Below are 15,997 nucleotides of genomic sequence, written 5' to 3'. Positions count from 1 at the left end.
CATAGCTAGAGAAGAGAAGTCAATGCCTGGCTTCAAAGCTTCAAAGGACAGGCTGACTCTCTTATTAAGGTCTAATGCAGCTGGTAACTTTGACGCCAGTGCTCATTTACCATCCCCAAAATCATAGGACCCTTAAGAATTATGCTAAATCTACTCTGCTTGTGCTCTGTCAATGGAAAAACAAAGCCTGAATGACAGCATATCCGTTTACAGCATGGTTTACTGAAGATTTTAAGCCCATGTCAAGACTGATCAGAACAAAAAGATTCCTACCAGAAGATTACTGCTCTTGGGTGACCAAGAGCTCTGATGGAGATGTACAAGGAGATGAATGTTGTTTTCATGACTGCTAACACAACATCCATTCTGCAACCCATGATCATGGAGTACTTTTGACTTTCAAGTCTTATTATTTAAGAAACACATTTCCTAATGCTATAGGTGCCATAGTGATTTCTCTGATGGATGTGGAGAAAGTCAAACTGAAGATCTTCTGGAAAGAATCACTCTAGATGCCAGTAAAAATACTCACGAATCATGGGAAGAGGTCAAAATATCAACATTAACAGGAGTTTGGAAGAAGCAGATTCCAATCCTCATGGATGACTTTGAAGGGCTCAAGACTGAAGTGGAGGAAGCAACTGCATGTATAATGGAAATAGCCAGGGAACTAGAATTAGAAGTGAAGCCTGAAGATGCGACTAAAAAAACTTGAATGGATAAGTTGTTTCTTAGAGATGAGCAAAGAAAAGTGGTTTCTTGAGATGGAATCTACTCCTGGTGAAGATGCTGTGAACACTGCTGAAATGACAACAAAGGATTGAGAATAGAACTTAAACTTAGTTGATAAAGCAGTGGCAGGTTTTGAGAAGAAGTCCAATTTAGAAAGAAGTTCTACTGTGGGTAAAATGCTGTGTCTTTCATGAAAGGAAAAGCTCCATCAATGCAGCAAACTTCACTGTTGTCTTATTTTAAGAAGTTGCCAGTCACCCTAACCTTCAGCAATCATCAACATTAAGGCAAGACCCTCCAAGATGATGACTCCCTGAAGGCTCAGATAACCAATAACCACTAGCATTTTTGGGCAATTTTTTTAAATTAAGGTATGTACTTTTTTTAGGCATAATGCTATTGCATTCTTAACAAACTACGGTATAGTATAAACATAAATTTTATATGCACTAGGAAACCAAAAAATTTGTGTGACTCACAATATTGTGATCTATTTCGGTGACGTGGAACCAAACCTGCAGTATCTCTGAGATATGCATGTACTAAGTTTTAAAAGTTAGAAACACAAAGACTGCTCAGAATGACCACAGAATGTATCAGACACACAAAGCAAAAAAGTAAGTAAGAGTCGAAAGTCTGGGATTTGTGTCCTGGTTTCCCCCACATTACCTACAGCTTAACCTCTAATACTACTAATTATACATCATCCAGGACACAGACACAGTCGATATAAAATCACACAAGTGCTTTATGAAAAGGAGGACTGTGCCTATACAGGTTCCATTACGTGTCATGTTTCCTCTTCACAAAACATTGAAGAAAGGTGGTGAGGCCTCAGCTCACAATCCCAGAACTGTCAATAACAGTATGAATAGTGACAGATGTCAGAAGGAATAAAATCTCTCAGTATAACAACAGCAGAAACCTTGATCCAATTGGCTGCTAGAGCCTCCCCTTTGTTTCACCCTGGGCAGCACCTGCCAGGTGATGGCCACGCTGCCAAGATGACTCCCAAGGGCAGCCAGGTGTAGAAAGCACTGGATATGACCACTGCTCTCCACACCACATCTCATCATCGCTTTACATGTCATCCATCTTGGAAGCATTTTGTGCTGTCTTCTTTGACAACAGCAACTGGATGTGTATTAATCCAATTTCATGAGCTTGTCATCCTGGTGTTTATCATGCCAACTATTTTTTAGCCTAAAAAGCCTGAGAAATTCTAACAAAATGCAATGCCTTTCTTGGTACCTAGCCTATTTCTAAAATGGCTTTATACAAATACTAACATTTCTCTACTTCCAAACCTTCAGTTTATTCGATTGGGAAGATTTTTAACAAAGCACCACCAACCAACAGTTTATAAAACATCACTTTGGATTTATAAGCAAATGCAGCTATCAATAGACTTTCAGAACCTAACTTCGGTAACTTAATTCCCAATGTGTTCATTAATGCATATACTTAATTTGTAATACAATGTCTCCAAACAAAAGAAATGCCAATTTCGGTGGGTTCATTTATTTTAAAGAGACAAGGTCTTGCTCTATTGCCCAGGCTAGGAGTGAAAGTGGCACAATCATAGCTCATTGCAGCCTCAAACTCCTGGGCTCAAGGGATCCTCCCACCTCAGCCTCCCAAGTAGTGAGGACTACAGGCACATGCCACCATGTCTGACTAATTTATATACATATATATATAATTTTTTTTAAGAGATGGGATCTCATCATGTTGTCCAGTCTGGTCTAGAACTCCTGGCCTCAAGCGATCCCCCGCTTTGGCCTCCCAAAATAGAGATTACAGGCATGAGCCACTGCCCCCGACCTAAACGAGGTTTTTTAACAGAAAAAAAAATGTATTAATGAAGTACCTGACTCATTACTTTTTTCATTGACATTACATTTAACTTCCAACAAAGTTCCCTCCCCAACTTTTTCTCTTTTTATTTTAACCAATTGTCAATATCCAAATTATACAAGTGATAATTATCTTGACAGACTGTAAAAATATGAGTTTCACATTAAACTTACTTGTTCTTTATTTGGAAGAAAGCACTGGTGAGAAATCCAAGCAAAGTGAGCTAGTTTTAGTTTATCTTCCCAGGAAGTTGTCTTGCTTTTAAGCTTAAGGGAAATGCCAGAATAAACAGCAGCCATGGCTAGACTTTATCTACAATTTAAAAACAATGGGAAAAAAAATACTATAACAAGGTCAGACTGAGCAGGCACCAGAAAACCAACAGTATTGCAGTACTGTATCTTATTGTTTACCTAATATGTATTCTTTTAAAAGTTTTTAATGAATCAACAGATTTGTCGGGGTAAATCTACATACAAGATGCTTGACTCCATGAATTTTCTGGGGGAAATTCAGACAAAAGCAAAAGACGGACTGCACACACACAAGATGGCCGATATGCATTCCAGCTGCGATCAAACATCACCTCCACAAAGGTGAGTGTGCAGTAATTCAACAAGGCCAAAATCAGTGTTTACGTTATTTGTGGAAAGAGTCATTCATACATGGTTTCAAACTGAAAGAGGAAAAGATACATAAGCAATATCTGGAGAAAGTAATATGCCTCCAAGTGAAAAAGAAATCCCCAAAGGAATATTGTTATTTCAGCTGCAACAGTAACCTTCCACTAAGACTTTTATTCAGTCATGTATAAATTTACAACGCACATAACACACTTCAAAAAAGACTCTACAAGAGATACTTGCACAAGGAAAAGACTAAAAATAGAAAACAAAAAAACATGAAGTCTCGGGGGTAGCAAACATACCAAACACCTACAGTTACTATAAAACTGGGTAAACTTGGCTTTGAGTTTCCTAAAAGTTATAGTAAAAAGGAACGCTAAGACGTTTTCATTTTAGAAATTGTTATCCTTCACTCTACTGCAGAGAACAAGAACCATCAAGTGCTGTCAGTTTTCCTATTTTGTCAAAATGTGCAAAACGAATTCAACGATGCCTGACTTCTAAGTTCAACACCACAGAACCGCCACCGCGACAGCTACAAAGTGCGTAACAGATGTTTGCTGAACTGGCTCTCCCCGGCTCGGCCAGAGTTCGGCTCTCCGGGCCTCCAACCGCCCTTACCCGGCAATGCGAAGTCCAGGGCGGACAGCACAGCCCTGCCAGCACTCCCTGCCCAGCAGAAAGAGGCCAAGCAACAAGAACCAGGGGAGAACAACTAGAAGCCAGGAGGGAGTTCGCCTTCGCGAATGCAGCGTGCCCAAGCGGCTCTCGCCCAGAGTCTGCCGGCGGCACCAGAACTGGGCAGGGTTGGGGGGCCCCCCATCTGGGCCCGGCCTCAGGTAGAGGGATCTCCGCAGGACCAGCCCCGGGTGGGGGACTCACCTCGGGACCTGGCTGCAAGTAGGGGCTCACCGCCGGTGGGGACTCACCTCGGAACCCGGGCCCGGTAGGGGGCTCAGCTCGAGACACCTCCAGGTAGACGGCGGAGGACGGCTGCAGCGGCGGCTGCTGCTGTCCCGGTCCCACGGCCCCACCACGTGGGACCGGTACCCGCGCTCCTTCCGCCAGACGCCGGCGGCGCAGCGGGGAGGGGCGGCACGCACGCCAGGCGTCGCCAGCCGAGCGCCGAGGCGCCTCGCCCATTGGCGGAGACGGTTGCGCGTTGGAGGCCCGAGCGGCCCAGCCCGCGGCCCGCTCCGTGTCAGTCAGTCATGGAGCGGCCGCCCAGAGCTGCGGCGGGGGCGGCGGGGCGCGGGGCTCGGGGGCCCAGCTGAGCCGGCCGTCGGAGCGAGACCCTGCGGCAGAGACGACGGAGGCGGAAGCAACCCGATCCCGGAGGCGGCGGCGGCTGGGGGAGCCGGAGCCGCCTGGGATGTTCAGTGAGTGCCGGGCGCACGGGCGGGGAGGGCCGGGAGGGTCGCGAGGCGCGCGCGCGCGGGCGGGCGGGGGCCGGGGCGGTGGGGCCTCGGCGGGGCGCGCCTTGGCTCCCGCCGGCGGGCGGTGGGGGTGGGGCGCGGGAGGCGGGGCGGGGGGGCGGCGGGCGGCTCTGCGCGGGCGCAGCGGCCGCGCCTCCGCCCTCGGCCTCCCGAGTCCCGGGCTGCGGCCGGCGGCGTGGCCTGCAGTCGGCGGCTACACCTGGACGGGCGTCGCGTTCCTGCGCAGGGGTGGGTCCTGCGGGTTGGATGCCGGGCTCGGGGAGGAGGTGGCGGGCGCCCGCGGGGAAGGTATCCCAGTGCCCGACAGCCAGGCAGGGAGCACGGCTCCAGAGCTCCTTTGCATGTAGGGGAAAAGGAAATGTCTTTGCGGCGAAGTCGGGATTCAACTTTGCACATGGTGATCGTGCGTGGGTGGGTGTGGAGTCGATCTCCGCGTGTGACACGGGGTAGCCAGAGTTAGACTAGCTGCTGCAGGAGAGTGCCGACCTGCAAGGGTGTCTCCCGAGGCTCTTTGCCTCATGACAGCAAGGTAAGGTTGGTGCGCCCACGGCGTGGGACGGGTTCACCACCTCCGGCTCACGAAGCTGCCAGGCTTTTGAAAATGTATTCGATAAGGCGTTGGTCCAAAGTGAGTGGATGGTTAGAAACAGTGGTGTCATTTTAGACTTAGCGGAAGTGGAGTGCGGGAACGCTACATGCAGTTCTCCCATCAGTTGTGAAAGTCGTTGTAATGCGGATCTCGCAGTCTTCGTGGTTCTGGGATCAGAAGGTAAGTGCCAGTCCCATGCGGTGTCTGTCTTAAATTACCGTACCTAAACTGACCTTGCAGATTGGAATCTCGGAATGGTGACTTCTGCTAACAAGCAGTTGGGAGCTGTGCTGAGAGGTACAGTAAGGGCGGAGCATGTCTTATATTAGGCAGTTCAAGTGTGCCAACACCTGAGTTGGGGATGTAGGGGAGGACACGGAGGCTGTTCCCCAGTTCCTGGTCCCAGCTCTACCTGGAAGTGGGAGTAGGAAAGGGAGTTTTGTGCTTAATAGGTTAAATGCATCTTTGTCTGTCCACATCTTTAAACTTTGGAACAGCGTAATGTAGTGTATAGAGCTTGGTGACAGTAGACCTAGGATGGAAACCATGTAGCCATCTGCATAACGTCTCTGAACTGTAGTTTCCTCATCTATAAAATGCGATGATGAGGAATAACTTAAATGCGGATTTTTTTTTTTTTAAGAGACAGGGTGCCTCTATGTTGTCCAGGCCTGGGCTCAAGCGGTTCTCCCACCTCAGCCTCCCAATAAACGACCTTTTCAAAGGTACCCAGGAAAAGAATGATGTATATGAAAATGGCTAAATGTTAGCTATTATGATTTCGTTTTTGGCAAAATACATTCTAGGTTCCTTGTAGTCCTAAGTTTTTTGCGTTAAATGGAATATATGCTAATTTTTTAATGAATCGTAAATCCTTCCTGCCTTAAAAATCAGTGTTAAGCTAGAAAATTTAAAAGTGGGCTTGTTTTGAGTATTTTTCTTTGTCATCAACAACAAATTAGATTAGTGTATCTTGGAATAGTTTTGTTGCTCCTGCCTCTAAATGTGAGGCTTGTGTGAGCTTCTGTCACTGTGAAACCAGGTAAAGGCCTCACTTAACTACTCAGTAACTGATTTTTGGTTTTGCAAGCAATATATTAGCACCTGTGAAGGACATCTCTGGGGAAAGAAGGGGGGTTTTGTTTTTGCTAATTTGTTTTGCTGGAAGGGAGCTCTAGGGGTCATCTGTTAAACCAGCATTACTCAATGGACAGTACTAAAAGTCAAGTTTACAGCCTGTCTTCTATGTGACTGGTGGCTTCTCAGATAGAAAGTGTTCTGATCATTCTCTCAGCAAGCTTCTAGTAAGCATTCATTGTGCTCCCTCAGGAAGCCCCTGGTCCTATGTAGAATCCTTTGAGCAGCAAGATGCTATAGAAGGTGAGAGCTCAGACACTTCAGCCAGATGGCCTGAGTTCCCATCCTGGCACTGTGTAACTTCTTTGGGCCTCAGCTTTGCCATCTGAAGAATGTTACCTACCTCATAGGTTTGTTGTGAGCTTAAAGAAGGCAGTCTATGTAAAGCACTTAATTTTAAGTGCTCGAAGTGTCTTAGCGTCGAGTGTGCTCAGTGTTAAGTATTCGTAGTGGTAGTGTATGAAACAGACAAGAGTAGGGTGAGTTCTGTGATAGAGATTTGTTCCTGGGTCCTTGTGTGGAAGGGATTGAGATCAAGGAAGCTTTTGGGAGGAAGAGATGACTAAGCTGAGCTGCGAAGTGTGGGTGGGATTTAGCCAAACCAGGTTGTAGTGCCAGTGTGGCAGTGCCTCCAACTACTAGAGGGCCCCTGAGGGGAGAAGGTGGCGTGGGACCCACCAGTAGAGTAAGAAGAACCAAGGATTGGTCCAGTGAGGTAAACAAAGACAGATTAGAGTAACCTGGAAATGACACAGTAGACACTCAGTTTTTCTATCCTTCACATTAGTGGAGGCAGTAGAAAGTATTTTGTTTTGTTTTGTTTTTTGAGGCAGAGTTTCACTCTTGTCACCCAGGCTGGAGTGCAATGGCGTGATCTTGGCTCACTGCAACCTCCGCCTTCCGGGTTCAAGCGATTCTCCTGCCTCAGCCTCCCCAGTAGCTGGGACTACAGGCATGCACCACCATGCCTGGCTAATTTTTGTATTAGCAGAGACGAGGTTTCACCATGTTGACCAGGCTGGTCTTGAACTCCTGACCTCAGGTGATCCACCCACCACGGCCTCCCAAAGTGCTGAGATTACAGGCCCGAGCCACTGTGCCCGGCGGCAGTAAATGTTTTTAAGCTTAGCAGAGATAACATCAGATTAGCTCCTTGGAAAGATTGTGCCTACAGTAGTATAGTAGTATGTTGAAAGTAGGGCCGGGTGTGGTGGCTCATGCCTGTAATCCCAGCACTTTGGGAGGATCACTTGAGCCCAGGAGTTTGAGACCAGCCTGGGCAACATAGTGAGGCCCCATATCTACAAAAAAAAAATTTTTTTTTTTAACTAACCGGGTGTGATGGTGTGCATGCCTGTGGCCCCAGCTGCTGAGGAGGCTGACTCAGGAAGATCTTTGAGCTCAGTCAAGCCTGCAATGAGCTGTGATTGTGCCACTGCACTCCAGCCTGGGTGACAGAGCAAGACCTTGTTTCAAAATTAAAAAGAAAGACTTTTATTTTACTTTTATTTTTATTTTATTTTGCTTTTATTTTTTATTAAAATAAAAAAAGTCTTGGCAGTTCCCTATCTGCCCGTGATTTCAAAAGGAAAATGGTAGTAGAGCTGGGCATTTTATTCCAAATCTCAAAGCTTAGACAGCACTTACAGAAGGCATGAAGAAACCAGGCAGCCTTCCCTCTTAAAAATTATCTTCAAGTATACATTGTATATGCTTGATCACAAGCAAGGTTTTCCCCCAAAAGTCTCATGTTTGGGGCTCCCCTGTTACGGGGCACTCTTTCTCAGTCTATTTTGAACAACAAGGTGCTGTTTGGGAAGGATATAATGGGCTGGAACAACTGGAGCAACCTCAGCTGGTGCTAGTTTGGAATATTTATTCAATTTTACCAAATACGTGAAACAAAAAAATAGGAGTCAGTCATTACTCCTGATAGGGGTGGGGGGTATCACGAAGTGCAAGTGTTAAATGCGAAACATAATATATGTTTACATGTATAATATATATACACATATATATGTGTGTGTGTATATATATGATGATGAATGAAAAGAAGTTCTGCTCACCCGAACAGGCATTGATGGCTTAGGTTGAGATTTCCAGCAAGAGCATATGGATTTAAGAAGTGCTTTATTGTAACTGATTTAGTACATGGGAAAGGTAAAGTGCTCTGGAAGTGGAATTTGATGATTCATAGTGGCTTAATTCATCACAGACACTAGTGTTTAAGATATTCATGAATAGTTGTAGTGAATTTGTTTAGTGAATTAATATATTGCCTTATATATTTTAGATATGTGTAAATTAATAGAGATTATAGACATTTGATTTTCATCTATAACCCTCAGAGTTTCTCTTTTTTAAAATTAAAGTTGACTAAAATGTTTTCTTTTTAATTTTCTTGTTGCAAAGGTAAGGTAGTCATAGGTTTGGGCTTACCTTTTAGTTGGACATTTTACAGAAAGAAATTAGCTGCTACTCTTTCTCTGCTGAAGCAAATTGTCTTTTTCCTTCTTATTTTTTAATTTAAAGAAGATTTGAGGAGTGTTGTATATTGTCAGTGTTTAGAAAACACTATAAAATACTTCCATTTATAATTGTTTAGTAGTCAAAGAAGATATCCTCCCAGTAAGGTGTATCAAGGTGGATGGGTATGTTAATAACTTTACAATGTTTGACAATAATAAAAGGTAGCTGTGTTTTTAAAACAAAATACTAACTTTTGGAGACTTTGTCATTAGTAAGCAGAATCGTTATGCAAAACTTTGTGAATTAACTTTTTTAAGCTAAGATGCCGATGCATTAGTTTCACCAGGTAATGTCATTCTGTAGAACTCGGTTGTCCAATACAGTAATCATTGGCCACATATGACTACTTAAATTAAAATTAGTTAAAACAATTCAGTTCCTTAGTTGCACTGGTCATATTTTCATTGCCCAATCGCCCTGTGTGGCCAGTGACTACTGTTGTGAACAATGCAGACTTAGAACACCTCCGTCATTTGCCAAAAGTCCTCTTGGACAGTACTGCTCTGGAATGAAAAACTGAAGATCATTCCATCCACTTTGAGACACGCACACACACACATATAAATGTTTTAATGAAGCGTCTCCAAATCCTCATGTACTGCATTTGAATTCAGTTTCAGAAATGGTGATAAGCATAGGAAAACATCTTATCCCTTATTTTGAGAACAGGACATCCTATTTCTGTCTGCAGTGGTGTTTGCAAATAGAGCATTTGTGAAAGTTTTCTTTATGTAGTCAAGCATAGTAAGTAATGTGGAGAGCCATTCTGTAGATTGTGCCACACTCTTCCGTGTTAATAAGATTTTGTATAGAAGCAGTTTTTCTGTGCTGTGAAACAGTATTAAAGTAGAAATTCAAAAAGATCATGAGCTTAAAATAAACTCTCAAGAATTCCAAGAAGCTAGATAGCACTCACTTTATTTTTATGATGAGTTTCAAAGATAAGCCCTGTCCTCAGGGAACTCTCCATCTGTTTAGGGGAACTGAGGAAGAGTGATGGCAAGAGGGGACAACCTGCATGAGAGTTGGGGTGATTTAGGCTTGGTTGTAACATCATTAGATTTGTCATGTACTTTGGCTGCTTTTCAAAGGGCCATATGAGGAGGGCCTAAAGGTGGAAGAATATTGGAATAGTCCAATTGAGAAGTGATTTGTAGAGTCGGGCATAGTGGCATACACCTATAATCCTAGCTACTTGGAGGCTGAGCTGGGAGGATCATGAGCCCAGAGGATGGAGACCAGCCTGGGCAGTATAGCCAGACCACTTCTCTAAAGAGAGCGAGAAGCAATTTGTGCTGTCAAATAGCAAATGGTCAGGATGGAGCAGCAGAAATGGTTGCACTAGCCGCATTTTTTTTTTAAGTTGAGAGAGAATTCCCATTTAGAGTAGGAGTTGGTGGCTCTTTGAAGTAAGAGAGAGAGACAACAGAATCTTATCATGACTGGCTTTTTGGTTGTTTTGTTTTCTTTTGTTTTGTTTTTGCTTTAATGGTGGATAATGGCACCATTAAGCTGGCTAAGAAAACCGGGAGAAGGAAGAGGTATTGCAGGTGGAAATGTCTGTTAATCGACTGAGTTCAGGAAGGTGGTCTGACTGTAAGTCTTGCTTAGTGGTGTGGTGAAGCAGGGAATGTGAAGAAGCAGTGGCAGACAGTAATGGGAGGGCAGAGCCACAAGAGAAGCTTGCAGTGGGAGGGACCAAGAGAGTTTCAAGTAGGAGGTGAGTTCAGCAGCATCACATCCAGCTGAGAGATCATGGAGGGTGGTGCTGGAAAGTGACCGGTTAGATCAAAACGTTAAGGAATCCCAAGTCTCAGTAGCCCGCTGAGGTCAGAAGCAGGGTCAGCTGGCTGGGTGAAGAGACTGGTGAAGGTTTAGAATAGCGTAAGTGGAAGGCTGTAGGGTAAGTAGGTGATGAAACAAGACTTCTGGAACATCATGGAGGTCCCAGCTGATGCTGGAGAAAATCTACTTCTCATGACATCTGTTTACTGGATTTTGTGATTTCCACATACTTTCTACCACTGCTGCCATCCCCACCAAAAGGCCACATTCTTCACTGCGTCCTGAGCCCAGCTACGGCCTTATCCATGTGCCATTTTATTTCTTAGGACACCATGGGAAAAAACACAGCTTCTAGTTCAAGTGTATTTATGTCAGTCTGAGCAAAGATTGAATATGAAAGGCTATCATAATTTTTAAACTATATGAGGTATGACTGAAACTGAAAGTAATATGGCTCATTTATTTTTCAGTTGTGATTTGTATTTTCACAAAGTTAACTGAATACACTTTATCATGATGATTAATGCAAAGCTAGGGTTTTAGGTCCTACTTAGACTGATCTTTTGATATTATAACCATTTAGTTGCTGTGAGTGAAGAGAACTAATAACTTGAGTTACCTAATAGACACTTTACAAAAAAAATGCAAAAATAATTTTTTTCATCTGTTATAAGCATAAATTTACCATTGGAAAAAAAATACAATTACTCAAAAGCCACCAGTCAGAAGTCTCAGTTGAAGAGCTGATTTGAGGATTGTGTAGTGAGTTTGCCTGAATTTATCTTGAACTTACCCCTACTCAAAACTGCCACCTTATTGGGGCAAGGGGAGGGATGGGGGAGCCAGGTAGTACTCTTTTGGCATTTCCTGGAACTGTGTATTACTTTAACCTGTGACATGGTGGGTGAGGGTGCCTCCCAGCACTCCTCTACTGACCGTGTACATTAGAGCCTAACGGGGGTGGAGGTGGAGGGATTGGATGCAGCGTGTAACCACTGAAGGGATTGACCAGACTAGAGTTCCACACTGACAGCATCTTAAGAGGATGCCTGGGTTCCATGTATCTCCACCTCCCCATGTTTATGTAGTTGAATGTTAAGTGTGGCTGTGGTTTTCCCTGCAGAGTTGTTACATTGAAATGATCGTGTGGGATTTTATACAGCAACTTGGTTGAAGTATCTGGCAACTGTTGATACATGAGAATAGATATACATTGTGTCAAAATCCTCATTTTGATTTCCAGAAATACTAATAATGTGATATGAAGAGCAGAGTATTTGACATCTGTTTTTACCTCTGAAAATTAAGTATTTTATATAAATTGAAAATTATGAGAAATTCTGAAATGTTAACAAAGAGTATAATTATATCTAAATCCAATTTCAGTTTGAAAGATTTTATAATTATAGGAAAAGCTAGGCAGGTAACGAAACTGCACTGTTTGTCTCATGTATGAGTCTCTCCAGAGACTTAGGTCTAGTTTAAGGAGAGTTTTTTTCTTCACATGTCCCTTTTTGGATATTAGTACTCTGAAAATCAATCTGGATGGAGGGGACCGATTTATCTCAGGTTCATTAATTATCCATGTCACTTGAAATATATGTACATTGGAATAAAACCCAGCTAAGTTGATTGGGTCTTGTCTCTAGTATTTGAGTTTAGCGTGGTTATGCAAGAGAGTCACTGCCAGAATTCCTGCTCTTAAGATCCATGGCCCTACAGTTGGCTCACCACCCACCCTCAGGGAAGCGCCCTTATCGTAAATGGTAGTTTGGTCTCAGAGAAATTGCTGTTTGGGGCAGCTAATTTAAGCACATTTGTTAGACTCGGTATTACCAACTAGCTTCTAGCAATCTTAAATATGGTCAGTGTTGACTATCATTCATTGTTACTCCGTTCTGTTTACTCTTTCATAACTTCCCATCTTTTCCCTTCCTCCTCAGACACATAGGTATATTGTCCCACTTTGAAGACACTGTGTCATCACAGAGTCTGTTCTCACGATCAGTCATTCACGTGTCTTTCACACACAGGGTTTTTTCTTGTCAGAGGTGATCTGAGAGATCCAGGCCCATCTGCCTGGAGTGCTCACAGATGTACATCAATATGTGCATGCATTCCCAAGTCAGCAAAGATCGGCAGTGTGGAAGCCGGAAAGATTTCAGTCTCAGCTAGAGTAGGGAATTGGGCTGGTTTGGGAAAGTCCGCAGATTAGGAGCTCTTGAAGTTAGGTGAAAAGCAGCTTTAGCAAGTGATAGGAAGAGGCACTGGTTGGATTGACTCGTCTTGACTTTGGGCCACACGGGAAAGGACAGTACTGTCACAGCCTCTGTGTGCATTTAACTTTTTTCCTCTAAATGTAACACTGAACCAGAATCTGCAGGGCTGAAATTATTTATACATATCCACACACTCACGGGATTCTTATGTATAGCCAGGTTGGAGGATCACTGATAGAGCAGTGCTGATCAGTGGCCACAGAGAATGGGAACAGAGACACCACTCTCAGAGTATCAGAATCCCTGTATTAGCAATTTAAAAAAACAGCTTAATTAAAAAGTAACCTAAGTCATCAATACAGTGAAAGAATAATACACCATACCCAGCAAGGTAAATTTCATAGTGAGAAGAGAGTTCAATATTTGGAAATTTATTATTGTGTTTCATTATGTCACTGATTCACAGCCACAGTGTCCCTTCTTTTTAACAATCACACACCTAGTACCCCTTCTTTGTAACAAATATTTTGAACTCTTTGGCAGTCTAGAAATAAAATGCACAGATAATGTAATCTTTCTGTGCATATAGTTTAACATATATATATAATGTCCTAACATTTTATATTTATATGTATATATACTTGTGAGTGTGTCTCTAGCCTTCACAGTTTCCTCCATTTTATGACTTGTAGGGAATTGAAAAATAGGTCTTCAGAGTATATTTTTAAAGGGCTCCCACAAATCAGTTTAGAAGGAAATAATTACTTGCAAATGGTATTGGGACAGTGTGTTAGCTACAGTCACTGGGCAAAACATTTGTTTGGTTATTCACCACACATACAGTAGAAGAAACTGCAGATGGACGAAAATTGGATACAAATAATTTTTTTATGTTTAAAGAAAAATAAGACCAGGCATGGTAGCTCATGCCTGTAATCCCAACAATTTGGGAGGCCAAGGCAGGAGAATTGCTTGAGCCCAGGAGTTTGAGAACACCCTGGGCAACATAGCAAAACCCCTTCTCTACTAAAAAATAAAAATAAATAGACTTCTGGAAAAGGTGGAATTTTACATCTTAAAAAAGAATGGAAGGGCACGCACGGTGGCTCACACCTGTAATCCCAGCACTTTCAGAGGCCAAGGCAGGCAAGTCACTGGAGGTCAGGAGTTCGAGACCAGCCTGGCCAACATGGTGAAACCCCATCTCTACTAAAAATATAAAAAGTAGCCAGGTATGGTAGCATGGGCCTGTAATCCCAGCTACTTGGGAGGCTAAGGCAGGGAATCACTTGAACCCGGGAGGTGGAGGTTGCAGTGAGCTGAGATCATGCCATTGCACTCCAGTCTGGGCGACAGAGCAAGACACTGTCTCAAAAAAAAAAAATAAAATGAAAGAATGGTAGAACTCTCAAAGGAAAATACTAATGGATGTAACTGAAACTGAAAACTAAAAACACATCCAAATAAATGATCAAAAACAGATCTCCCACACAAAACAACTGGGAAACCTTGATTTAGAGACTGTTACTTTGGTTGGGTTGATCTTTTGTGTATGTGTACATGAAATGCATTCCAAAATGGACACAATATTTTGGTCCTGGAGGGGAAAGTATGTTTTACATGACAGAAGTGAACCGCAAAATTCATCCAGCTGTCATTGGTCATCTGGACTGCAGTATTTATTTCTGGCAAAGTAGTGCTTGAGGCCATGGCAATACTATGGGTTCCTGTCATTCTTGATAATAAACTCAATAGTCAAAGGAAACAGTGCCTCTTCTTTTTTTTTTTTTTCTTTTTCCCTGTTTATTTTTGTGAATCTACAAATTAGCTTGAATTATTCAAAAATAATTTACTTCTGTTCAGGTCACTTCCTACCACTTTCCTTTCCTTTCTTACAGGAATTTATGAGACATATGCTGACACATATACATACCCTCTTAGTGTTGTGCTGCCTTTCTATACCTATGGTTTAAATAAAGAGCCAAAAATTAAAATGAAAACATGGCCGGGTGTGGTGGCTCACACCTGTAATCCCAGCACTTTGGGAGGCCAAGGTGGGCGGATCACAATGTCAGGAGATTGAGACCATCCTGGCTAACAGGGTAAAACCCCGTCTCTACTAAAAATACAAAAAATTAGCTGGGCGTGGTGGTGGGTGCCTGTAGTCCCAGCTACCTGGGAGGCTGAGGCAGGAGAATGGCGTGAACCCAGGAGGCGGAGCTTGCAGTGAGCTGAGATTGCACCACCGCACTCCAGCCTGGGCGACAGAGTGAGACTCTGTCTCAAAAAATAAATAAATAAATAAATAAAATAAAATAAAATGAAAACACATTTTGCAAATCCCTAACTTAGAGCTGGCAGTCTTTTCCTGGCTATTAAGCAAAAATATCACAATCCCCTTCACCATTGTTAACTTCATACTTTGTTAACATCTATTTATCCAGTTTCTGTGGTCTTTGATTTGGCACTGCCTCCTGCCTGCTTTTTTGGCTAGTTCACTGCTAATTAACACCTTTCTCACAGAGTAGGCAGGAGAAATCAAAGGCCCTAAATTTCAGACTGGCCCTGTTTGCTTTTTGTTAGCTTCTCTAATGAAAAGTTTCATGGGGCTGATTGGAATCTTGGTATTAAACAGAGTTTGGGGGTGATCTAAGGACTTTATTATCCATGCTTTTCCTATTTTCTGTAATTGAAGTTGGCTGTATTGTCATTGGAGAAACAGACAAAATGGAAGAGTATACCACGTTGGTATTAGGGAACTTAGATTTGCGTGTTAACTAGGCCACTTAGCCACGTGGCTGGTCTTTCTCTCCCATGTATCCTACCCATCTGCGATGGTGCAGTTGGATAGGTTGCTCTCCCAGGCCCCTGATGTCTCTGTATCCTGTCGTTGCCTCCCTTGAAGGTCATGAAACGAGTGCGTACCGAGCAGATTCAGATGGCAGTGTCCTGCTACCTCAAACGCCGGCAGTACGTGGACTCAGATGGTCCCCTGAAGCAAGGACTGCGGCTGTCACAGACTGCTGAAGAGATGGCGGCCAATCTAACAGGTAATGGTGGGGGCTTGTCTGGTGGGGTGAGCCTGGA

General features: G+C 43.4%; 2 protein-coding genes across 5 annotated transcripts in view; one reads left to right on the top strand and one right to left on the bottom strand.

Annotated features, from left to right (window-relative positions):
• The window catches only part of URB2 (URB2 ribosome biogenesis homolog), a 33,002-nt gene extending 28,623 nt beyond the window's left edge, over positions 1–4,379 (bottom strand). Inside the window, exons 1-2 of one of the 3 annotated variants that reach the window (XM_055234112.2) lie at positions 4,145–4,379; positions 2,763–2,901 (exon numbers count right to left, since the gene is read on the bottom strand). In XM_055234112.2, coding sequence (XP_055090087.1) covers positions 2,763–2,888 — 126 coding nt within the window. In that variant the 5' untranslated portion in view covers positions 2,889–2,901; positions 4,145–4,379. Of the gene's footprint in view, positions 1–2,762; positions 2,902–4,097 lie in introns of all 3 variants that reach the window. The other 2 variants (XM_055234111.2, XM_063613992.1) reach the window with 2 other exon arrangements.
• Positions 4,380–4,457: 78 nt separating this feature from the next.
• TAF5L (TATA-box binding protein associated factor 5 like) overlaps positions 4,458–15,997 on the top strand; it is a 33,011-nt gene continuing 21,471 nt past the window's right edge. Inside the window, exons 1-2 of one of the 2 annotated variants that reach the window (XM_055234070.2) lie at positions 4,458–4,594; positions 15,816–15,960. In XM_055234070.2, coding sequence (XP_055090045.1) covers positions 15,819–15,960 — 142 coding nt within the window. In that variant the 5' untranslated portion in view covers positions 4,458–4,594; positions 15,816–15,818. Of the gene's footprint in view, positions 4,595–4,788; positions 4,880–15,815; positions 15,961–15,997 lie in introns of those variants that run through there. The other variant, XM_055234071.2, reaches the window with a different exon arrangement.

The sequence above is a fragment of the Symphalangus syndactylus genome, chromosome 19 (assembly GCF_028878055.3).
Source record: "Symphalangus syndactylus isolate Jambi chromosome 19, NHGRI_mSymSyn1-v2.1_pri, whole genome shotgun sequence".
Classification (NCBI taxonomy): domain Eukaryota; kingdom Metazoa; phylum Chordata; class Mammalia; order Primates; family Hylobatidae; genus Symphalangus; species Symphalangus syndactylus.
The sequence above is the reverse complement of the archived record's forward strand: the minus strand, read 5'-3'. Positions and strand labels throughout refer to the sequence as shown.